Source organism: Mauremys reevesii, linkage group 8, assembly GCF_016161935.1.
Source record: "Mauremys reevesii isolate NIE-2019 linkage group 8, ASM1616193v1, whole genome shotgun sequence".
Classification (NCBI taxonomy): domain Eukaryota; kingdom Metazoa; phylum Chordata; order Testudines; family Geoemydidae; genus Mauremys; species Mauremys reevesii.
In genome coordinates this window covers 72,481,319-72,508,033 of record NC_052630.1, presented here as the reverse complement: position 1 = coordinate 72,508,033, position 26,715 = coordinate 72,481,319, and the positions used below count along the sequence as shown (strand labels likewise).

Genomic DNA, 26,715 nt, shown 5'->3' with positions numbered 1-26,715 from the left:
ACAGTTTAGATAGATTTGACAAGAGAGGTGGAAGCAGGTTACTCTGCACCATGGGGTATTAAGTCAAAATGACTACTTCTAAGCAAATATCAACGGAATAAATGACTTTTCCAAAGGCAAGTGACGGTGATGCATATCAATTGTCTATGATCTATTCTCATCACTCCAGAAGATAATCTTAACTCTAACTCAGGTGTCAAAACCATTACAATTTAAGGGGCCAATTCTGTTGCAAGCCAAGGCCCCTTAAATCCCTTCTAGATTCAACACTTTGTAGGAGGTGTTCAGCAGCACTTTGTATTCCTGAGCTCCTCAGTCAGGCAAAATACCCACTTGAACAAAATGGGAGCGTTGCCTGAGTCAGAAAGCGCTGCAGGATCAGGACCTATATGTATCCTTGTCCTCCTTGGATAACTAACGATAAGTTCCAACTACTGGGTCCACTGATAACTACAATCAAAATGGTAATGCCCCTGGCATTCTTCACAATGGTAACTTGAGAGTTTTGTCAGAAGAGTCACCATTTTTACCATGTCTTTTAACCACAGGCACAACTGCTTTTACAGCTAATGAATCAGGGGAAATAGGAACCTGTCCATTGGGCATTTCAAATTTGCAATGTTCTCTGTAGACATTACAAACTAGAAATCACAGCCATCCGTTTCTAACATTGATTTCCTGCAGTTTTGCAGGAATATATTCTGATATTTAACTCAAAGATTAGCCTTGCAGTATATACATACACACACACACAATATAATTAAATATGCTTTCTATTCCTTGTCCAGTATCAGAGGGTAGCCGTGTTAGTCTTTATCCTTGTCCTGAAGCAAAGTGGCATTAAACAGAGTAAACAAATAATTTAAACAAAACAATACACATGCTGAGCTATTTTGCTAAGGTTTATACAAATGTTAATTTTAATAAATATTAAATTCAACTCAAAGGAAAAACAGCTCAGTGAATTAAACCTGTGATCTCATTAGTGAGGCTGAATGATGTTGGATGAATAAAGTTACTTACTGAAAAAGTATTTCAATTTATTTCAAGGACAAAAATGTGGGGAAATTAAAAATAACAAAACCAAACTTTGTAAAGTAATCAGCTTAGCAAAAGGGCTAATAAACAAATTAGATTATTTATGTAATATCAAGGATAAGTGTCCTGAGATGATCCACGAGAGAACTATCACAGACTGCACTCCTCTCTCTTGCTGCATCAGTTCCTTGTTAAATCCTGATCAGGAGTACTCTTGCTATTGCTAATCTTGTTTTTTCCCAAATATGGATCTAGCTGTGTAGGGGTAAGAAGTTGCTTTGCACACGGACGCATGGGGGTAGTAAGAAAGTGACTTGTCATGGTGATTTTGTAGACAAACATTTACTAGACATTCAGTAAAACACTCATTTTGCTTTCAGTCTTCAAGGTATTGGAATTCAGGTTGCCAAAGCTACTTCATAAACTGAAAGAAATATCTAGAGCCAAGTGTTTCTAAAAATAAATATTTGCTAGTTCATTTTCTAGATGCTAGTTCATCGAAACAAAATGCTGGCATCATAAGCTATATAGGAAATTTTACTTTTGATACCTATATTTTCAGAACCTGCCAATAGTGTATTATATTGGTAACCTCTCTCCAGAAAAAAAACACCCCACTTACTTTCTATGAACCAGATTTTTAAAGGTATGTAGGCACCTAAAGATATGGACCTTAGGTACCTAGGCACTTCTGAAAATCCCACTAGGCTCCTTGTTTTTAATCAAGATTCTACCAAAAAAGCTATTTTGCCTTGCATGCTTATATTTTCCAATGGTTATGTCAAAACTTATCAAGTGTTTTGTGACAACCTAAATATAGCATATTCGTTACTTTTCCTTTGGTCTCATGGGAATGTAATGGTTTTGAGACACTCTGGCAAGTTATAGAAGGAAGACCTGCCTCTTATAAATCCATAATGCCTTTCTGTAGTCAAATTGTGATTAATGTGCATCTTTCTTTTAGAAAGAACTTTGTATATTTTTTCCCAAAACATAATATATTAACACATTTGTTATTTTCAAAAATTAAGAATTGGTTGTAACCATCAATACAGCAATTCATTGCTTCTGCCACTAGAGGTCAGAATGATCATCATCATCTTCACTGTTATGCCCAATACAAAAAAAACCTGTTAAATGCAAACTGCTGTTAGGGCTGTGTCTTTAAAGATCTAACCAGGAGAAGAATGACCATATATATTGTACATGTTAAGATTTTAACAGGAAAGCTTCCAGCCAAGAGTGTGACAACTCTGCCCAATATGAAACAAAATACAGGTTTTATATATTCTGTACACGCACATTATGAGGTAAATGAAACAATCTAGAAACAGACAAATGAAGATTAAAAAATAAACCATGTGTCAAATACAGGACAGATGACCTGCAGGGTTATAGTGAGAGCTCTCTCTATACTTTTTCCTCCAATGACTCTATATCCTATTCTCCTTTACCCTCCACACACACACTGGATCAAGACATCCCATGGTTAGGAGTCTCCTCACAGTTAAGATGGTCCTAGACTGTAAATCAAGCCCTGTGAGGGTGCACAGCCTAAAGGGGAGAAGTACACATACTCTTACATTCCTGAGTGACCTCCCCAGATCCTACAGCCAGGTTTGCCAGGGGAAGGATGCGCTGTCTGCCTGCTTATTCCTCTCACGCTCCCTCCAATGCTGAAGCAGATGGTGCCAAGTAATGGTGTGCAGGGCAGGGTAGTCATTGGTATGGACCAGTGGGAAATTACTGCCCACATGAAGCAAGGGTGAAAAGGAAGGGAATCAATGTGCTGTCCTTACTCTGGGCAGAGTTCAAAAGCACAGTCTAGCCCATAACTGTTTAATATACTGTGTAGAAACAGGCAACTCCTGGACTGTACAGATAAAAGTGGTCATATCTGCACCATCTGTGGGACGTCCAACCACCATACAGGTTGAATTTGCAAGAAGCAGGATACTCAGATAAAACAATAAAAAGGAATGCAAAGATTTGTAGGTAAGTAAATGGACTAATGACCACCACACTGCAGGTTCAGGGAACCCTATTCCTGTTCTGACATTCTTTTGGAAGCTGTCTCCAACTTCTTGGTCTACACAATAATCATTGGGCCAAATTCAATCCTGGAGTAACTCCATGGCTGTGTCCTTAAGGCAAATAGAAAAAGATGTCTGTTTTCCAGTCTTCTGAGCTTTGCTGCAAACAAAAGAGTTGCAAGACCTACAGAAAATTCCTCAGTTCCTCTGTGACCATACTCAAAAACCTACACTTCTTCCATAGCATTGCAAATATAAGGCATTACTAGAAATCTTATTTGTCCACTTTAGGGATGCTCAGAGTGCAAGTATAGAGAGAGTTCTGGGAACTTTTCTGAGGAAGGCATTAAGTATAATATTGTAAAATTTCTTAGAATTTGTGCTAATCAATTATTGAGAACCACCAGATTTAGGGTTCAGGATTTTTCTGACACACATAGCACTCCTAAATTATTAATTCTCAGTTTAGTCTCCAATGTTTTAATTACTGAGTCATGAGAGTTATAAAATGTGCTTTTCAGACTTCTCTAAGAAGACAAGCAATACTGAAATACATTAGTTAAATAAACAAACAAACATTAACATGGACTCTAACATCACAGTTCCAAAGAACCACCTCAGCTTCCTCCAGTCCTCCCTTCAGGCCAAAACTTGTGCAAGGTGTGCCTTCCAATATGCCTTAAATACCCACAAAGTCAGCCTCTTGTGTCAAAGAGAAGAGCAATTTCCAGAGTTGTAGAGCTTTCGGAGAAAATGCTCTGCTATGAGCCTTGAGGTGTGTAAATCTGAGGGCTGGTGTACCTAATCTGATCTCAACAGGTAGGGAATAACACAAGGAGAGAGGTGGCCTCTTATGGAGCCAGGACCACAGCCTTTGTAGATCTAAACTAACATCTTGAAGTCCACACAAAACAAACTGAAAGCTAATTCAGACAATGGAGCACAGGTGTCACCTATTCATTGTGAGACACACCAGTAATAAATTGGCAGCCACACTGGGCATTAGAGGAAGACACCAAGTGGTCTTCAGGTGTAGTCCCAACCCCGGATAGAGTACCACTGAAGTCATTCAGCCTGAAGGTGATAGAGGCATCTAATATCTGAGGCAAGATCAGTATCAGAGAGGAAAGATTTTAATCGTCATGCCCATTATTGGAAATAAATCGCATGTGTGGATACTGCTGCCACTTGACTTCTAAGAGCAGCCAAAGATTCAAAAGGACCCTTGTGTTGTACACTTTACTAACAAAAGATGGACAGCCCCATCTCTCTCTCTCAGCGCTGTGAATACCAATACCACCATCACATCTAGATGTTTCCCATAGCCTATCACCATTGCTCCATCTTGTCTGAACTGAGCTTCAGACAGCTATTATCCAGACCCCATTAAGCAGACACAGGGAAAGCTGAAAGACTGCACCATCTGGATCTGATAAGAGAGACACTGAGGTCAGTGTCACCATCATATTGATGGTAATGGAACCCAAACTTCCTCGCTGTCTCCTCCCACAGCCTTAAACGTGCATTAAACAGGAAGGATGATGAAAATCTCCCAGGACAGAACATCAAGTGCCCAACATTAGAATTTCAGAGAAAAGAATGGAGCCACTTTACACGAAATTTGATCCCTGCTTAGATCACAGCCATGTCAACACTTCACAATCAATGGTAATCAAATGTAATCAAAGGATCAAAAAGTTTTGTCCAGCATCAAGAAGTCAAATAAAATGTCCTGAGATGATTCCTTACCATATCCAGTCTAGATCCAGTTAGAAAGGGATCTAGGAGATCTTAACACTCTAGATATTGCTAGAGTCACTGCACCGTAATCTCAAACTGCATTTGCCTAATGGCCTTCACCAATGCAATAAAAAAAAACCAGAACAAAACCAAAGATGGTCTGAATATTTTTCAGATGTCTAAATCCAAAACATTTTAAATCTCACAAATGGAACTAAAATCTCTCCCAAGTTGCAACTTGCAAAGATCAGCCCCTCCATTTTCAAAGCAGAGTGATAGTTGTTAGCCACAAGACTCATTAAAGTCTAGGAGAGATCCCAAGATACTGTTTTGAAATTTTACCCAAAAGACTCATGACTTCTTATTCATGTGTTCAGTTATGCATATATTTATGTTTTTTCATAACTGATGTACTTTAATATGCCCCCAACTTAATGAGACCAGACAAAGTTTCAGCATATTCTACTAGGTTTTGCTATTTGTTTGCATGCCAAAATTGTGGTGATGATACTATTTTCTTCTGTTTAACAGACTGGCAATGGTCACCTGACACATCCCACAGTGTTAGCAGGGTTGATCATGTTGGGAAAGGGTTATGATGATTTACAGTAGAACCTCAGGGTTACGAACACCTCGGGAATGGAGGTTGTTCATAACTCTGAAGTGTTCGTAACACTGAACAAAATGTTATGGTTGTTCTTTCAAATGTTTACAACTGAACATTGACTTTCTACAGCTTTGAAACTTCACTACGCAGAAGAAAAATGCTACTTTCTCTCTTTTTTTTGTAGTTTATGTTTAACACAGTACAGTGCTGTATTAGCTTTTTTTTGGAGGTCTCTGCTGCTGCCTGATTGTGTACTTCCGGTTTCAAAAGAGGTATGTGGTTGATCGGTCAGTTTGTAACTCTGGTGTTCATAACTCTGAGGTTCTACTGAGGCAGGTGACTCATACCATAACTGGATATTAGGGATGGGGAGTGACTCTTTAGAAAAAGAGGATCTAGTCTATGGGCTGAGCAATCTTTAAAGAGGAGGCCCAGGAGTAGCCAACCTGGATAGAAGGCTTGGATTGGATTTTGTGTTGTTTCATTTTGAGTTTTGTTTTGGGGTTTTGTTGGGGTGGGGGAACCCTAGGAAAAGGGTAAGTTTTGAATCACTGCAATCATCCATGTTTGGAGAAGGGCGGGGAAGCCATCAGACCACATTGCTATAGTCCAACATTTCAGTTGCTAAGGCCTTCTGGAGAAGTCCCTAGTAAAAGAAAGGTTCAAATGTTAGAAATAAAATTGTTTGAGAAGGCTGTGCTTTTAGCAGGAGGGAAATTCAGAGTTGCCATAGCAACCACCCACATGCAAAACCAAAACAAAAACCAAAACACACACACTGCAAACGAGTTAGCCAAAAAAAGAAGCTATTGTTAACAAGCCAATCTGCTCAGATACTAGGTGACAGGGGCCATAGATGTTTGTTGATAGACCAAGATAGAAAATAGTGCAAGTAGAGTTCCTGAGTTTAGGTTTAAACACACTCATTGGTAAAAATCACACTGATCCTGCTTTGTTTACTCCACCTGCTCTTAGGGTGAAATCACTGAAATAGCTCCTTGCCTATTTATATCCTAAAGTGTGTTTAGTGCATAGCTGGCTGGAATGCAAAGGCAGCAACAACTGGGATTCTGCAACAATTCCCAAACAATACTTCTGGAAACAAACAGAAAGCAGAGGGAAGAGTTCAGCTCAGTACTCCAGTAATGCCAACGCTCATGTCAGTCTGGTTGAGTAATGTACATAGCTGATTCTGTGCATCCTCTGACTACCCCTACTAGCAAGGCTCTCATGGAGCCCCAGACACAAATTAAAACTCTTCCACAGTGAATAACTCTATGGGAGATCAGCTGACAAGAAATGGGTATATATAAATATCAGGAACAGCCATCCCAAATCCCAGGACATTGCACTTCTTACCCTTACATGTACTGAACTGGGCTTTCTAGCTTTAACAATGCACACCACAAAACTTTTATAAAATAAATGATGAAAGCAGGAAATATGCATTAAAAAAAAGTAAAAGGATAAGTTTCTCCCTATGTTGTGTCATGATTTAGGGTGTGAATTGTATCATGATCATTCAGTGGATACATATGATCCACCACAAGATAATTCAGAATTCAATTCGTGTCACTGTTTTATAGCACTGTAGTATAATTAACTATACTGATATATACTATGCAAAGACATATGTAGTCATGAGACCCATGGGCGCCATTTATTTCTGAAGCTAGAGAGAGACCTGGAAAACATTAAATAAACCCCATTTATTTAGTTCTCTGACCTTGTCACCTGCACACTTGCACACCAACTGCACCAGAAATACTTCAAGCACTCCAATCTTATTAATCCATTTTCCCTCTCAGCCACCAGTTTTTCCTTCTTAATAAACCCTACATAAAAATGTTTTCTTCTTTCTCAAATCAGATAAGAGTAGGAATTGAAAACGACACAGGTCTGAGGACCAGGACTTGCATTATTCAGGTCTGGACCAGTGGGAGTTTGCCAACTGTCAGGGCTACAACAAAATGATCTATATAATTAGAAAGGTGGAAACATTAGTGATATGTGAAATAAAGCTTTTATACTTTGCTCTGATGATTCACTAGATATTGGACCTTAAAATTATGATGATTTTTTTTAAGAAACAGTCTAGAATTGTTTAGCTTTTAAAAAAATGTATTAGTACTTTTTTTTTTCTTTTGCTCTGCAGTGGCTGTAGCAGCTGGTTTTCTTTAGTTACTGTGACTCATGGTTACAATGGGTACAGTTTTACAGACGGATAAGACAAATAGGAGCAATTAAAATGTAAAATTACAAGTATTTTGTAAAATAGCTTGAAGCAGATATAGAAGTAAGTTTAAATGTATGAAATAATGCCTCAAGTATGTCCCCAAAGCAAGAGAGATTGCTCAACATGAGTGTTGCTCTTTCCTATAGTTGAGATGGATGTCTTACTGTTTCCTTCCCTACTTATTTGCAGATAACACTCTCCTTGTGATGTTGATCAATGCTTCTAGAGTACTCAAGGAACTTTTTGTAAATGCTACATTTAATGCTGGAAACACTTAATTTGTTGGCCTTAACAATTTCTAGACGCACAAGAAGGTACTCTAGGAACAAGAAAGTACTCAGTGCACTCAAAGTGCACTCAGGGGTCAGTGGACATAAAGTGATGCCTGCCAGTAGGAATTTGATTGACAAATATCAGTTGTCAGCTCACTAAAGGTTTTCTAAATATAAATAAGCTTAAAAAATAAACATATCCAAAGCGAAGATTACCCCATTTGAAGGCAATAGTTTATCTAATGATGAAATTATCTATTCAGGCCTGTGAGGACCACAGAGCTATACATTTGCCTTGGTGCTCAGATGTCAGGTTATGAGCTTAGATTAGACCAAGAAGCTCTGAAGTGAGGCCCTGTAGGTGAAGAAAAATGCGGATTTGGCTATGAATTGAAAATGTGCTCTGTGAGCTATATTCTATTATTTTTAAACTGTAACATTTGAATCAGCCTCATTGCTACTTCCTCCTTCACTACCTCCCACCACTTCTTCTACAGCAGCTCTGGTGTGATACAGGTCTACCCAGAGCAGCTCCTATCCCTGCCCTGCAACTGATGCTCAGCAGTTCCCCTGCTGGCCATCAACTATGTCACACGACAGGAAGGAAAGAACAGTTCTGGCTGTTTCATTCCCTGCTTCCCTGGCCAAGAGAGCGGGGTAAGGGCTCACCTGGCTTCTCCTGAACCCCAGCAGGGGATTTACAGATCCTTCCCTTCGCACCACCATCTGAGTGGCATAAAAAGAGAAGAACAGGACAGGAAATCTGCTCCAAAGTATTGACTACGGCTGCTTTGTCTTTCTAAAAGATGTCTGGTCCTCAGGATGGACACCACTAGATTAGATGCACACACAAAAATCCATAGTAACTCCACTGAATTTAATGGAGTTACTCACAATTTACACTAATGTGAGTGCAGAATTTCACCCAGTGGGGCTCTCTCTTTGACCACTGTTCTATTCCATTACTTAAGGATGAACAGAACTGCCTTTTTAAAACAAACAAACAAACATGTAATATTTTCCTTTTCATAAAACCAATTCCTCCTCAATTTTTTCCTTATAATCTCCCTACTTCTAGAGCCTGTGAGAGTTGTCTCCATGTAACTGACACCAGAATTTGGCCTAATGATTCAAATTTTCAAAGGAGCTTCATTACTTTTACACAATATTTCACATCTAAGTTTTAGTGGATGGAAAATCTCAGATATGTGACCTATTATTGATAATTATCTTAAATTCAAAAAATAATAAAATATCTCAGATTGCTAATATATAGTCTATGCTCAAAGTACAATGAAATTACATGGTATGATGTACTTACAGTCAGATACGTAGCTGCATATATACTAAGAGCTGCTTCTTTGGATGGAAATGTTTTTCTGGCTCTCATAATAAGATCTGGGTTTCCAGTACAGGCATGTGCACCACTGATGAACTGTGTGAACTGTTGACATCCAAGTGCTGTATAGTTGGGTTTACAAAGTGCAAGAAAATGTGGTGCAAGATTCCCTGTTACTACTTGTCCAGCATTTACAAAGATATCTGTAGCAAACAGTCCAAATGCATAGATTCCTAAAGAGGAAAACAAAGTTAATTTCCTACTCCAGTACATTATATTGTAGGTCTATTATTTATTATTATATTAATAATACAAACATAAGAATGGCCATATTGGGTCAGACCAATGGTCCATCTAGACCAGTATCCTGTCAGATGTTTCAAAGGGAATGAACAGAATGGGGCAATTATTGAGTGATCCATCCCATCATCCAATCCCAGCATCTGGAAGTCATAGGCGTAGGGACACCCAGAGCATGGGATTGCATCCCTGACCTGACCATCTAAGTTAATAGCCATGTGTTATGTGAAGGGGAAAATAACACTTCCTTATTCACTTTCTCCACACCATTCATGATTGTATAGACCTCTATCATATCTTCCCCCCCCCACCCCCCAGTCACTTCTTTTCCAAGCTGAACATTTCCAGTCTTTTTAATCTCTCTTCACATGGAAGCTGTTCCATACCTTTAATAGGTCCTGCCATTCAAGACACCTCAAAGCACCTCACACATATTAAGGGTCAGATGGTGGCATTAAGCTCCAGGCTTGTGCTGGAGATGGTCCATACCTGCACAGCCTCACAGGGGCATTGGAAGGCGCCCGAAACTCCCAGTGCCTTGGAGAAGTTCAGCCTCTCCCCACCCTCTAGAAAGGTGCAGTATGTTCTTTCCTTCTGCAGGCTGCCTGCTTCACTAGCTCTTACGGTTGAGAAGAGGATCCTAGCTCTACCGCTTTCTAACCTTTTGGGGTAACTAGCGGTACTTGCACTTGGAGCACAGGGACTGCAACTTGTCTGGCCCATGGGCGGCAGTGCAAGGGACAGTGGGCAGGCTCTTTCAGCTTCCCATCCAACACACCAGCTCAAGAACCAGGAAAGTCTGGCCTGGATCAATAACTTTAAGACATACTAGGAACCACACATATTTTCGACAAGCATCTCTTTTTTCCCTCAACTGTATAAACTAGCTGAAGTGATGAATTATTTAATATAGCTGTACACAAGCCGTCTTCAACTGTCTACCACTGGGTACCTTTCTGTGCATGGCATTTTTATCAAAACATCAGCATAGCATGGTAAAGATGTATATATGAGAAATTATTTATGCCAAAGGATTGATCATGAAACACATCAGTGAAGTATTAGCCTTTTATATGCATTGTTTTATTAGTGTGGAAATACATTGATTTGATTATTCAAAGGATAATTGCTACTATTTGATGTACACATCATGTTTCTTACCATTCCTGCTGGGAACAGTAGCTAGCACTAGAGGGAAGGACAATCTAGTGATTAGAACACTAGCCTAAGACTTGGCAGAATCTGGCCCAGCCGCAGATTTCCTAGACAAGTCATCTAAGCCTTTCTGTGTCTCAGTTCCCCATGTACAAATGGGGATAATATTACTTCCTTATCTGGCAGAGTGTTGTGACAATAAATGTATTAATGACTGTGAGGCACCTGGATACTATGGAGGAGAGGGCTGCAGAAGTACCTGTGCTGCTAATGACCACTTTTTTTTTTTAAGACGTCTCAGAAAAACTTAGAAGAACCAGAATTATTTTTGAGGTGGCTTCGCACCTCTTAACTTCAGAGACAGTAAGTCCAGATGGTTACTGTTCCATGCCAATGATCATTCATTTTGGATTGCTATAAATCATTAAAAGGGGATTGTGCCTGTGTGGCTCTGCATGGAAGGACTCCCTCAGTCCCCCAGGGGCACACTGCCCCCAAATGGGTGGGAAGGTGACGAAGATGCATGGCTTTGGCCTTACCCCCTCACTGGCCCTAAAGAACAGTAAAATTTACTCCTTCCTACTCTCCCTGATTGCTCTTTGTTTCTGTGCACTCGAGGGTTCATTGAATGAGAAGGAGTACAGGCACAGATTATACATGTCCCTACATTAAGAAACCAAGTGGAGTGTGGGTAGCTCCTTTACAGCATCTCTTCCCATCCCCATAGACAGGGGCAGCTCTAGACATTTTGCTGCCCCAAGCACGGCAGGCAGGCTGCCTTCGGCGGCTTGCCTGCGGAGGGTCCGCTGGTCCGGCGGCTTCGGCTGGACCAGTGGACCCTCCACAGGCAAGTCGCCGAAGGCAGCCTGCCTGCTGCCCTCGCGGCGCCAGCAGAGCACCCCCATGGCTTGCCGCACCAAGCACGCGCTTGGCGTGCTGGAGGCCTGGAGCCGCCCCTGCCCATAGATCCATACAAAGCCCTGACATAGTCTGGTCCTTAATGATTTCTACAAGCCCAATATTATTGCTAGTATAAATCTGCTAGCCAGCTGGAATGACAGTCTCTGACATAAGATAAAGATGCCACGGAACCTTTCAGGCTGTAAAGAATGGCACAGCTGTGCCCTCCCTTTACACAGTAGGGCAATAAGGGAGGGATTGTGCATCCCTGAGGCATCACCCCCTGCTCAGGGCTGTGTCTAACAGACCCAACTGAGCCCTGCTACAGCATCTCCATATTTATTCAAAGGATCCAAAAAGTGACATTTTTTGGATATTTTAAGTGGTATTTTTTCCCAATGAAAGATTACACTGCACTAAACAGCGGCACTGAGTTCCTGGCCCTACTGAAGTCAATGGGAGTTTTGTTATTGACTTCAGTGGAGCCAGAGCTTCACCCTAGGTGTATAAAACTGTAATTCAGGCTTTGATTCAGCAAAGTACCTAAGCATGTGCTTAGCTTTAGGCACATGATTAAGTCCGACTGACTTCAAGTTGGGCATATATACATGCTTTGTTGGCAGCCAAGCTTAAGGCCCTAGGAGCTGAGATACCTCTGTACTCCCTGTCTGCAGTGGGCCTGGTCAGCCAATCTACCCTGCTGCAAGTCTGCTGACCGTGTCTCTACCCCTCACTTGGCCTGCACCCAGTGCTTAAATTCGTAATGAAAGAGGCCTGGGGTTCAAGCAATTAGGTTCCAGGGCTCAAGCAACTTTTTTACATTCATAATTGATGCAGCAAGCCCAGAGATGCTGGGGGTATGAATTGCCAAGCCTAGAGGTGCCAGGGCTCAGCCCTAGCAGGGCCAGCTCCAGGCACCAGTGCAGCAAGCAGGTGCCTGGGGTGGTCTACAGAAAGGGGTGGCACGTCCGGGTCTTCTGCGGCAATTCGGCAGCGGGTCCCTCTTGCCGCCGAAGAATAAAGCGGTACGGTGGAGCTGCCGCTGAAGTGCTGCTGAACGCGATCACAGCTTTTTTTTTTCCCCACCCGCCACTTGGGGTGGCAAAAACCCTGGAGCCAGCCCTGAGCCCTGGCAAGCCCTGGCACAAATTAAGCACTGCCGGCACCCGATTCTTGCTATCTGTGCTGCTGCTAATAACTACTGCTCACCTAAAACTCCCACTGGCTGCCTAAAAGAGCAGTGCTAGGTCTACAGAGGAGTGCATACACGGGGAAGAGACCCATTACATGTCTTGTTAGGATTATATGTAAAGCATTTGTTACATAAAGCTTTTCCTCATTTGAAATCTTATGATATTGACTATTTGCATTCATTAAACTATAAAAGCATTAACTTTGCCCATACCAAGGAATCGGATGGTTCTGCGCACCAGTGGATTTATATAACAACAGTCTCCAGTTAATATGGTTTTTTCTTGGTTTTCAAAATCCCTTGTAGCTAGCTGTAGACAAAACACTGCAGTTTCTCCAATGATTATCTAAGGAGGGAAACAAAAGGGGAAGACATGGTACATCAGAGTTCAGCAAGCATAAATACTAATGATGTAGAGATGATTGTTTGGTTTTGGGGAGGGTTAAGATAGGACAAGAAAAACAAACAGAAACCCACATAAGTGAGTCAAGTCCTGCACAGTTAATCTACTTGTGAAGGAAATATGCCATATAGCTTGTTTTAATGTATTTGCATAAAAAAAGAGGATAACCTTTCATAACAGAGACGACACTTACACCCACGACCCAGTTTTCAGGAAAAAAAAATCTTAAGAGCCACGGACTACATAATATCTGAAACATGTGTAAAAGCATCAGGAGTGAAGGGCTGATGCTGTGAGGTGCTGAACACTCAAATCCTATTGACTTCAATGGGCACTCAGCACCTCGCAAGACTAGGCCCTAAATCATTTGATCACAGAGGAAATACTCACTCTAAAGCTTCTGTTCAGATCAGGGATTGTTTAGCAGCAGTAGGTATTTAAGGGACAATGATTGCCTATTTTGCTAAGCGAGTTTGTCAAGTTCAATATTAGCTTTGTTCATCACACTTCAACAAAATGCCATTGCTGATATCTGAACACTTACTGGGCCCTGTTTCACACTTTGCAATCTTTACACCAAAGTGAATTTATATTTGAAATGCTTTTAGACCACACACTTTTCAGCTCTGTCAGTAAGAACTGAAACATTCAGAAAAACTAAACAAATGCCAAGCTGAAATTTAAAATAACCTTCATAAAGTGTACATTGTTTTACCGTATGGCTATACACTGCTCTTGATTTGCATGTGTATCCACACCTGAAGTTTTTTATATAGAGTACTGAAGTTTTACACCATGTACAGTATTGTGGGAGTAAGGGTGATCTAGTGAATGAAGTATAGGGTTGAGATACTGTATACCAGTCTGCCAGGGTTCAGTTCACTATGTGATCTTAGGCAAACCATTTTACCTGTTTGCCCTCAGTTAACCCATCTACATAAAGGGGATATCAACACTTATACCCATTTACACAGCACTTTGAGAACTTTGGATGAAAAGCAGTATACCGAGTGCCTTGCTATTAAATTCTGGAAAGACAGCAACCCTTATTCAAATAAACAATGCTGTATTATGGCCCAAATTTTTAAAAATCTTCACATAGGAAATAATTAATCTTTTTTAAAACCATAAAATGGTTTTGAACAACTTTATGAACTATATTATTCACAAAAGCATCAAACCAGGATATAAAGAAAACTGCAGGCAAATGCAATGACCGGTGCAGCCAACAGACTAAATGCCACATCTGACTCAGTTATTATTTAGATTCCCTCAGAAAACTTTTGGCTAGATTGTGACATGGACCACTCATCCACACAGGGGAGGAAATGGCCTGTTTATAATACTGTAGTCCAAATAAACAACAACTCAGGAAGGCTACATAATTGGAATGGAAGGCAAAATTTGGTCAAATACACTGAACTTTGATTTTCTCTGATTTTAGAATCAGAAGCCAGTCTAACTGCATACTTTAGAATAAACACAGTAAATCCAGTACACAAGCTACCAAACTTCCTTCCTCTCCATTTTGATCTGACTCAAATGTTCTGCATCTGGGAAGTACAATTCCTCTTTCTATACTCCTTTTATCAAGTTATGATTCAGAAACAGTTAAGTACCTGTGTAAAGTTTAACTCAACCTTGAAATCTGAGTTCATCCAAACAATGGCAATGATAACAAGAGTTCAGCTTAACAACTCCTACAGCTTTCATGAAAAAAGCTTTAAATATGTGGATGCGACGGCTGAAACCTCTTAAGATCTGTTATGTGCTTCACAGGTTTCTTCCCACCCCGCTGGAGAACAGAAAATCTAGGCTTTAGTATTAGACAGTTTGAAAATATTGGGCCAGATTCTTCCCTTCCGTTGTACCTGTGCCAATCCAAAGAACCTCAGTGGAATTACTTCAAATTTCCACATTGCAACTAAGAGCAGTATCTGGCCCTTGTATGAATTACTTACATGTGCATGTCATGAGACAGAATGCAGAACCTTCTGCTAGTGCTTGCAATGTCGAAGTTGCTTAGTATCTCTGAATCTGCTGATCCATGGGAGGCATAAATATGGGTTCCCCTTCTTGGTTTACAGGAAAGCTGGGGCTTCTCAATGGGAGAACCAGGCTTTCCAAGTATCCCATGTTTCTATGTGGGACAGGCGCCCTTGCCCATCACTTGGCAGCTTGTCTCTATTGGTTGTATCTGAACCCTGACAGGCAGCAGTGATGGTTCTCCTGTTGCACCTCCTATCTCTGTTGGTAGGCCAAGCAAAGACAAGTGCTACCCATGGCATATTCACCTCACCTGGATCACCTGGATCGGTCGGTCTTCAGCTGTCGTTAAGACTGCGCTGATCACAACACGTCCACCATTCTTCTCACATTTTTGCCTTTCTTCTCCACATTCGTCCAAAATGTTTTACATCTTCCCATCTTCTTGGAGGCCGACCAGGTGGTCTTTTCTGTTCTCACGGGTACCACTCAGTAATGATTGCGGCCCACCTATTGTCCGTGAACTGTGCTATGTGGCCCGCCCATCGTATCTTATTATATCTGCTTTCCACAACAGTATCTTTCACACCGCTGCGTTCTGTAATAATTTCATTTGGGATACAATCCAGAAGGGAAATTCCCAACATAGCTCGTTCCATTGCCCTTTCAGCTACTGACAGCCGCTGTTCTTCTCTCTTCGTCAGTGCCCACGTTTCACTGCCATACAGCATGGCTGGCAGCACTGCTGATTTAAAGATATTTATACATGTGGTCTTGTTGATTTTTCCTTTGAGGATGTCCTTGATGGAATTAAATGCACACAATCCTGCCCGAATCCTTTGCAAGCGTTCTCCGTTCATGTCTTGGCACATATTAACTTCTTGGCCCAAATATATGTACTGTTCCACTTCTTCAATTTCTTCTCCTGTTACCGTTATTTGGGCTTTTTGTAAGACGTCTGATCGCATGTATTTTGTTTTGCAACGGTTCATTTTCAGACCAACCTGACTGCTTTTCTTGTCGAGTCTTCATAGCATATTATGAGATAGTATTCTGATTCTGAGATGAAATAAGTTATTCTGGTACTTGATGTGCAGTTTCAGGGGTAAGAAAGTTTAAGAACTCTGCTGTACGCAGAGCTGTTGATGTGCCAGGCCCTGCTCTGTGCCCTCAGATATAATGCACAATGAGTGGAATAAGTCATTGTGCACAACAGGCAACAAAATTATTTTCCCTGATATTGTTCAAAGCCCAAAATGAAAAATTCTGTTAAATAAATTAGTAAATAATTATCCTGCTGTCCATGGGCCATGGTAGCATTGATATAAGGACTTATAGCACTTATGGGGATACAAACATACTGAGAGTGATGAAAAAGTGACAGAGAAGATAGTAGCGGTATCCATTAGGTTGTTTTGTCTGAGATACGCTTGCTAGCTTAGACCACTAAAGGGAAGAGCACATTCAAGAATTCAGAGGTCAAGAATGGATTCTATAATTATTATAGTTATTATTAGTCTCCACACCAGACGAAAGATGGCCAGAAGCGATTCTGCTATCTGTAAAACTGGGATAGTGATAATTTCCTACCTCAGAGGAATGTTGTAATTAAAGGATTGTGAGGTACTCAGATACTATCATAATGAGAGCCATATAAAGCATTAAGATAGATTGCCGAGGATATGTACGTTACATGTTATGTTGCAAACTTCATTATGAATACTAAGATTTCCACAAAGAGAGAGAGAGAGAGAGAGGCAGAGATATACATACTCGGGAAAAGAAGAATCATCCAGAAAAAGGGCATCAGATGTAACCCATAGGCAAAGTTGTCTCCCCTACACTTAATCTCCATGGCAAATATCTTTCCTATGGTATGACCCATACTACATCCAGTTCTTTAAATTGAGAGGAGGGAAGTCGAACAATATTACTTTCATTTGATATAACTTAATACCTTGTTTGTTTTCATGGCTGTTATGCACGGGTCCCACAGATTCAATAGTGTTCTACAACGCAAGTCCTTTTTCTGTTCACTTTTCAGAATGATTGTAGCATTTAGCACATATTTCCTAGATTGGCTCCCACTGCTGAAATTATTTCAGTTTTTTCTGCATTAGTCATCTTCTGACACTATCTCCTAAACAATCCAAATCTTCTCAAGTCAGGTTACATTGGCGCTCATCTGCCTTTCAGTTTTAGCATCATGTGTACATTTAGATATCTATTTTCTGTATCGCCTTACCATTCATATAGTATATTCCGAACAACAGAGGTCCTAAATTCGGAATCCTTTTCTAACTTGAAATATCACAATACACCTGGCTCACTCCAATTATTAGATCTAGATTAGCTGTGACCTCGCTGGTTCTTCAATATATTGGATAAAGAAATAACCTTCTGCTAACTCCATAAACACGCAACCTTCTTTACCTTCCTCTACTGCAGGGGTCGGCAACCTCTGGCATGCGGCTCGCCAGGGTAAGCACCCTGGCTGGCCGGGCCAGTTTGTTTACCCTGCCGCGTCAGCAGGTTCAGCCGACCGCAGCTCCCACTGGCCGTGGTTCGCCATCCCAGGCCAATGGGGGTGGTGGGAAGCTGTGGCCAGCACATCCCTCAGCCCGCACTGCTTCCTGCAGCCCCCATTGGCCTGGGACGGAAACCACAGCCAGTGGGCGCCACGGTCGGCTGAACCTGCCGATGTGGCAGGTAAAGAAACTGGCCGGGCCCGCCAGAGTGCTTACCCTGACGAGCCGCGTGCCAGAGGTTGCCGATCCCTGCTCTACTGTTTACAACAGACAATATCCTTGTAGATGATTTAATCTAGCACATGGCTCCTAACATCCTAATAGACAGATTTTTTGTGGACCACCTCCCCTCTCATTCACAGTTATTTGGTTCATCCACTCTCTCATTCACGATTGCATAACACCCCTGGTTATATTTAGCAGGATTAAAAGAAGATTGAACATTTATGCAGATAAGAATATCTAATTATAATATTAGGAGATTAGAATGAAATTGTTCTAGGAACAGATTCTCCTGTTACTGCCTACTTTAGGATTTACTGACCCTCCCAATAAAGCATCAGATAATACCCACTGTATGTGACAGGACACTAGACTACACAGACCACTGTTCTGATCCACTATGTCAATTCTTATGTTTATCTTCCAATTACAGCAATTGCTCACATGCAAAAATAATTCTGTGAAAATATTTATGTGACACGTTCTTTAATGTGCTAAGTGTTTTGTCCTTCTTGAAAATATTGATGATACTGTCTACTTCTGCTCCTCATTTCATTCCTCTCTCCAACCGGTTCTGTTTTGTCTCAGCTGGAAACAAAGGGCCTGATTCAAAACCCACTGAAGTCACAAGGAGCCTTTCCATTGACTTCAACAGGACCACACCTAATGACAGACAGCACCACATAGTCCACTAAGAGCTCCTGACCACCTGAAAGATGTCCCCTTAACACCATGGTCCAGAGACCAGCGCACAAGAACCTCATGCCTGAGTTCACAAGTCCTGCTTTTCTTCCAGATTTGTGAGAGGAAAAAGCCCAGGCTATAAAATCTTACTGAAGCTGGATGAGAGGAATGTCTCTCTCTAGTATGCTTTTTGTGGGAGAAATAACTTCAGCAAAATGTGGGTCTTATCTTGTAGGCCCTCACATTGGTTTCAATAAGAGTTTTTCACAGAAAGGGCTGCAGGACTAAGGGGTTTGTCTAGTTGTTGCTGCTGATCTGCCTTCAAATTTGTTTTCTTAAAATAACACAAGATAGTGTTGCATTTCTGGCCAGCATTCACCTCCAAGTGACATCAATAGTCACTTCTGAATGACATCAACATCCTATAGAGCATGCAAAATCTAGCAGCACAAACTGTGATGCTCAGTGATTTTGTAGACTAACTCTACAATCTCCTTTAAACTAAAATTGGCTTATGAGGTGACAGCCCTGGCAGGAAAAGCAGTGGCAGTATTACCAACAGTAGCAATTTCAAGTTCATTATGCAGAGCTTTCCCTCGAGGCCATTCCTCATTCTCATTGCTTCCTGCTTGTTTAAACCTACTGAGAAAGGCATCGCTAGTTTCCTCCGAAACACATTTTCTATTGTAAATATGACCAAAAGTTTTGAGGAAAAAAAATCCTTCTGAAGGAAATGTATCAGTTGGTAATTATACAGAGAATAATCCACCTGGCATTCAGCATGTAAAAATACAATCACATTGAGTAACCACTCAGCATGTGTTGTGAGAGGACGCAAAAAAGAGTTCCACAATTTATCAGTAAATGAGCAGCAAGGAAAACTTGGAAAATAGCCTTCATTTTCAATGTGGCTCCTTATCCATAATTAGGAAGAGAGTCAGTTCAATGCATTTCAAGTTACCACTGAAAAGTTATTAGTAGTATATAAAATTAGATTTATAAATATTAGCAGCTTTCGCACAATTTTTATAATGTAGAATAATGTAGGTTGCACGTCAGTCAGTAAATTAGCTAACTATTTCTAACGGTATTAAATACTCTTTATCTCACTTTATGATATATGGTATAGTAAGTCATTATGTAAAAACATTGAAAGTTGTTCACTTTATTCAAATTTTACTCCTGCTTATAGGTGAAAAGTGCATATTAATCAGACATTTTATAACCAGAGGTCTTCAAGGGAATGCTATGAGAAAGCACTTTATAAAATATAAAGTGACCAGCTTTGTCACTCAGTCCTCAGCCTTTGAATTACAATAATTTGTTATACTGTTGTATTTCACCAGCATGAAACAGAATCTTTTGAAGTACATTGTGGCTAAAAGCTTTCTTATTCTGATCTTTTGTACTTATCTGTGAGTGCCTTCCCATTCCCTTTGGAATGTTTATATGGCCCCAGAGATGAGTTCGCTGCATAGCAGATTATGCTTCCAACACGGGAAATGCATCATCTGAGGCCAGAGTTCAGACACATAAAAGGCTGTTTTAAGATATGGTTATGAAGATTTAGATTTAGGCTATTTCTAATGCAGTTATGAGAATCTCTTTTACATGACCATTGCATAAGGGAAGAGTGTAAGTCTTGACCTGAAATGTACACATCATGGGCTAGATGTTGAGATGCTAATGCCTGATCATGCAGAGGTGGAGAGGTGAGCAATAAGCTCCTTGTGCAAGGAGCGGCCTTGGAGAGATTCTGCCTGTCTGAGGAATAATCTCTCTGCTACACCTTTTCCAGCAGTGTAGCTCTGCACTACTTCCCCTATTCAAGGCTCTGAGTTAAAAGGCAGTCTAGCCCTCTGTATTGTTGTCAAAAAAGACAGCATCCAGTGGTCTGTTATGCATGGAAACTCCTTTGATGAACAGAAAATGGATAAAACACTATGGAATCACTATGGGGATGCTCCTAGAATTGCTATATGGGGGACCCAACAGGCTGCTCTCTTAAAATTGTCACTGGTACAACTGCATGTTGCTGGGACAAGGAGCATATTCTGGAATGTCACATTACAAGAGGTAGAGTAGATAATCAACTCCCTATACAAATAGAACTGGTGAGGAAAGGGAGCAGTGGCATGATGATCAGTGGTCATTACCACTTACTCAGTGCAAATGGGACTCAGAGAAAGGCATGAATGCTGCAAGTCATTGCTACGCCAAGTTAACGTTGGGGGACATTGGGAAACATGGTGATTGAATGCAAAATTGGTGGGACACAAAAAATTGTTTGTGCCTAATAAAGTGCATTGGTGACATTGTTTTAGACATGCTTTACTATGCAAACCTATCAGCCATGTAATATTAACAAACTGCAGGCTAAAACACTGTTCCACAATTGGAAAACTGAAGGGCTAATCTTCTCCTCCAGGTTCACAGATGTCTTATAAAGTTGCCCATGTTCAATCAAGTGTGAACACACCTCATCCTAAATGTAAAATATCAGTAACTACATTAGATTAGTAGCTTTGGCTTTTAAAAAAGGATCTGATATTTGTAAAGTGATGTCAGTCTGTTTAGGCCTCACAATTTATCTTTCTTATGAGAAGGTAAATGCCATGCAGTATTGCTGGAGCATGCCTTTGGGTTTGATCCTCAGCCCACTGAAGTCAATTGCAAAACTCCCAGTAAGGGGACTGATGCAGGATCTCCCCCATTACCTGTTGGGCCAGATCCTTGCATCCAAGACAGCCCCTTTGAGCTGATTTGGCTGTGCAGAGATGCCATAAGCTTTTGTATCATATGTGGCAGTAGTTTGTCTCCTTATGTCTTTTGCACATGATGTAAAGGACATATTCATCATTAAGCATAATTCCTACATTTAGGATATCCCCCGCACCAATAGCTATTTCCAACAGCTATGTTCCTTTATATTTCCTTAAACCTTACTTGATCTACACAGCTGTAATACGTTATTTATGATTAAATTTAAATAGTAAAATTCAACATATACTATCGTCCACAGTGCCTGAGCTGCCTTAACAGGTACTGGGCATATAAACAGTATGTCTTTGAAAGTCCTGGTCACAAATTAACTGGGGAGTTTGTATCTTGCATGCTGCTGCTCTGTTCTGTATGCTCTGAAGGTTTGGTGGGAGATAGAAAGTCTGAATCTCCTGCCTCTCATCCTGTCCTCAATTCACACCAGCTTCTCCCCAGTCCAACTGAAATTGAACAGAAATCGTGGGATGACAACTTTCTCTCTCCTCCTCAAAAGTACCTCCCCTCCCCATGAGTCCTGTCTTGTGTGATGCTTTGATAATAGTGGTACTTCCTGCTTCAACAGTGCCATTGACATGCAGCATGCCAGAAACTAATTTCAGTAACTCTGCACGATTTTGGACATTGCCTATCTTCCGCTTATTCTAATAATCCAGTTTTCTCAAGAAGAGGAAAAACAAAGCACTTCTGGGATTCCTGAATACCACTGCCCCGCCATACTTTAAAATACATTATAGAAATTGAGACACGATCCTCCCCCTTTAATTTTCCCTCCCCTTCTACCTCCTATCCCCAAACATCTCCCCAGTGTCTAGACATGTTGCTCCTATTCTGACCACTTTTCTTGTGGGCATGTGTGTCTCCGACTAGTGTGCTTAAGAGGGTGGGGCTGGTGTTACTAGTGATTTACCTGGGGATTGGTAAATATCTGGTGTGACCTTTCCTGGATGGAACTGCTGCCTGAATTTACATATATTTTGCAGATTTGGGGCTAGATCATATAGTGCTTACTCAAGCCATTGAGACTGAAGGATCAGACACTGTACCCTGTATCATTAACAACACATTATGCTCTAATATTGGAATTAAACAAATGATGCTGCTCACCTGACTGATGTTTGTCACTAGTGTTGCTTTGGCTTTTCATGCCAGACAAATGCATCTGCAAAGCCTATATTTATACTTCCTCTTGGCTCCTGTTTGTCACTGTACATTATTATTTGAGCCATGATTGCAAAGAAGCTTAAATAAAACTAATAAAAAAATCAGTCACCATTTTGCAAAATGTCGTCTTTATCTTCTGAACGACGTAACTGCTTCCTTTGAAGCCACACATCTAGCACCGCTCTAATTATAAGGGTCTCTGTATAAAACTCTCTCCCTACACATGTATCTTAAGGCTATTGTCTAATTACCAACCCAATATATCTATCTTTTTCCTGTTAAAGTCAATGATAAACCTCCCAATGAGTTCAATGGGAAGAGGATTGGCCCCCTAAATCCTTTTGCAATTAGGGATGAGATAAACAGTTCAAATAAAATGTGGGGTTGAAACATGAACTCTAGAAATGAATGCTGTCCCAAGAACTAGCTGAATTAATGCCAGCAAAGCATACTGATAAAGGACTAAGTATCAATTTATGGGGAAGGAGTCTAATAATTCACATAAATCAAACAGAAGAGATCTGACAAAAATGTGAGGTTTGCCCATGATCATTTGTAATTATCTTAAAGTATTTCCTTACGGTCCTTAAAATTCTAAGCAATTACTGCAGAAGGACAAAATATAACTAGAGATGAATTAAAGACACACTAACATCCCTAATGGAGAAATACTTGATGGTATGGAATTATCAGTCTAATCTCAAGTGTACTGTATTTTATCTTCTGTACTTTGAGCATATGCTCAAAGATACTATATCTTGAGCACAAAAGCAGCAGTAAAATTATGAATAACCCAACACTGAAATACAGATTACATTATTATTTCTAAAGTATGCAGAAGACAGAAGAAAGAACCCTGAAGAGGGAATGGGATTGCAATCTTTATTGGATGTTTGATACATATAGAAGGAGCCCAGCTGAAATCCTGGCCTCACAGAAATCTAGAGCAGATCTACCATTGACTTAAAGTGGGCCAGGATTTTAGAAGAGATGCTATAAGTATGTACCAATCAGCAGGGAGAGGACTAGAAAACAACAAACTGGCAGCCCCTTATCTAGGCAGCCCAAAAATAACAGGTTCAGTGGTAGTGATTAATAAGAATAGATACAACAGTGTAAGACCATCCTCCTGCAGTCCTTTTTTTCCCTCCACACTTGAAGAGCTATAATTTCACTGTGTCCAATTATTTCTCCTTGAGAATGTTATAATAAATGAGTAAACTGAAGTGATGTTTATTAGAGATAAAATTTTAATGAAGGCACAGAAATGGGAGCAAAGAGTTATTTATAGCATGAGCATTAGAGGTTTTAATGGTTACTTTAATTATGTAATGGTAGTTAACTAATCCATACAATACGTCTTTTTATAGTACAGTACATACCAGTAGCATAAATACCTTTGGTATTTACTTTAATTTAAAAGTACATGAGAAAATAGCATGGCTCAACATTTTTTTTCCACAGGCCAAAGAAACCTAAAGGGTGTATCTACATTAGGCTTTTTTGCCAAAAAAATATTCACACTATTACTACCACTGCTTCAGCTGTATTGGGTGGTAGGAATGGTGAGAAAGTTGGATTAGACAGGGCTCCAGATGGCTACTGGCATTGTAAGCAACATGTTATCCAATCCAGTTTAGAGGTTTACTTAATACAATACTTAAAATGTTAGAGGTCGCAAGTACCTTCATTAGGGTGACCCACTGGTGGAACAAAACCAGTAATAGCAACAGTGGAAAATTTTAGCAAACATTTCTAGCATAGAAAAGGCCTCGCAAAAAGAAAATCATGCACTTTACTGCCAAGACAGTGGAGTGTAAAACAGCTTTTTCTAGATATGTGGACTTACAGTAAAAATACTGTAAAGGCTACATACTAAGGTGAGCTGAGTAAGTCTTGTTACTTTTCTTCAGTGTTTGTGTATTTTTCTGACTACTTCATAAAACAATGCAAGTGGTATTTACCTTTCAAAGAGTTTAAAAAAACATACATTCTCTATTTAGCTGTAAAATAATGGTAACTAGATGTGGCTGGGTATATCAAATGTCTTGAGAAAAACTCAAGAGTTGAATAGAGAGAAGTATTTTAATGAACACCTGACTATATCTATATTAGAATGCTAGGGCTAGAAAAGTTGTGAAATGGATGGGCTTCAATGCAGACTTTATTGTGGCTTGAATTATTCCTCTCTGTGAAGATAACAAACAGATATTTAGTTAAAATGTATAATTTCTATGTGTGTACACACAGCATTTGGCCCAATCTCTCAAACTTTGGACAGCCAGAGCTCTCATTGGAAGGAGGAGTTCCAGGTGTTCTGGGAATGCAGAGTTGTGCTGCTGGGTGTTTATACATGTTCAGTGATATTATGATTTTTTCAGGTGTTTAAGTATTCAGCAGTAGTGTTACCATCTGCCTGCCACTTTGAATGGCATTAACTACAGAAGATTTACTTCTTTCTTGCTATTCCAGCCTTGTCATTCTTTTCCATCTGGGTGACTATATGGCTCTTTCATTGTCCTTGGCTTTCACTATTTCCAGAGGACAGATTCCATCAGGCTCTATACCTGTTTCTGAGGCTTTTTGCTATATTTCCTGATGTGCATTCTGAATCTTCTCCTCCTCCTAAGTCATCTTGTGCATCACATTCTAATATTACAAACTCATGTCCTACTTGCAAGAGATGAGACAACTTCCCTCGCCCCCTCGAAGAATTACAAACACATTTAGCTAGAATTATAAACACATTTAGCAAATTGTGACCTAACTATGCTGCTGCACAGGGAATTGAGGAAGAATGGGTGTGGAAGGGAAAGCCACCACAGGCCCACTTCTTTCCCTTCCGTATATGTGAGTGAGATGTAGCAGGGCAGGAAAGTGGACAGAGCCTCAACTCCCTGCTTCCTTCCCACACAATGCTCTAATAAACACAGCTGAGCCAATGCATCAGAGGAAGTAATCTGTGCCAGATGGTGCAGAGTTCTTCCCCCATCCCAGGGAACCAGCAATCAAATTGTGACTCTCAATCTGGTTCCTGGTTAGCTCCTAGAAGAGCAAAGCTACTAGCTGCCCCTTATATGGAGCTCAAGAAAAAGCCATAATTGCCCTTTTTTCCTAGGTTAGGGCTCAAACTCTGATGGACAAACAAAACCACATTTAACCTTTTAGGGCTGTTTGTGAAAAATTATTCCAATTACAAAACTGTCCAGATTCCTCCCTACTCCATCTCTTCTGACTTCAGTGAAGCTACTGCAAAGATAAATGAGCCAAATGTTCCCATGATATAGCCATATAAGGGTGCTGTTTTCTGTCAGCAAAATGACATACATATTTATATTCAAAAATGTTGTTTTGAAAATTAGTTACAATCTATACTCATTTCTCCTACTTCCTAAGACCTATCCTATGAATTTTGCAATCCATCAATTATTGGACCAACTTCTGTTGGTGAGAAACAAGTTTTTGAGTTTACACAGAGCTCTTTTTCAGGTCTTTGAGTTCTGTATAAACTCGAAAGCTTGTCTCTCTCACCAACAGAAGTTGGTCCAATAAAAGATACTGCCTCACTGACCTTGTCTCACTAATATCCTGGGACCAACACAGCTACAACACTGCATACAATCTATCAGTAGCACAGGGCTGGCTCTAGGCACCAGCTCTCCAAGCACGTGCTTGGGGCAGCACTTTCCAAGGGGTGGAACTCCAGCTTTTTTTTTTTTTTTTGCTTGGGGTACAAAAAGCCAGGAGCCGGCCCTGAACAGAGGTGAGCTACAGTGGTGGGGGATGCGGGGAGGGCCGCAGGAAGTAACTCTGGGGGGGAGCAGAGGAACCGCTCCCCGCCGCAGCTCACCTCCGCTCCACTGCCACTTGCTCCCCCAAGTGCGCCGCCACTCTGCTTCTCCCCCCTCCATCCCAGAATTGCCGCGCAAATCTGCGGTTTTGTGGCAAGCCTGGGAGGGAGGCGGGAGAAGCGGAACGGCGGCAGTTCAGTCAGGGAAGTAGGCGGAGCGGAGGTGAGCTGCGGCGGTGGAGGGGTGCAGGGAGGGCCGCAGGAAGTAACCCTGGGGGGGGCAGAGGAACTGCTCCCCCCACCAGCTCACATCCACCTCCTCCCCAGAGATTTGGGGAAGGGGTTGCA

At 40.8% G+C, this 26,715-nt stretch overlaps 1 protein-coding gene across 4 annotated transcripts in view; it reads right to left on the bottom strand.

The window, feature by feature from the left end:
• Positions 1 to 26,715, bottom strand: part of PLPPR5 (phospholipid phosphatase related 5) — a 115,743-nt gene that overhangs the window by 15,802 nt on the left and 73,226 nt on the right. For all 4 annotated transcript variants that reach the window (XM_039483245.1, XM_039483246.1, XM_039483247.1 and 1 more), the window contains 2 exons: positions 13,026 to 13,158; positions 9,248 to 9,498 (listed from right to left, as the gene is read on the bottom strand). In XM_039483245.1, coding sequence (XP_039339179.1) covers positions 9,248 to 9,498; positions 13,026 to 13,158 — 384 coding nt within the window. The remainder of the gene's footprint in view (positions 1 to 9,247; positions 9,499 to 13,025; positions 13,159 to 26,715) is intronic.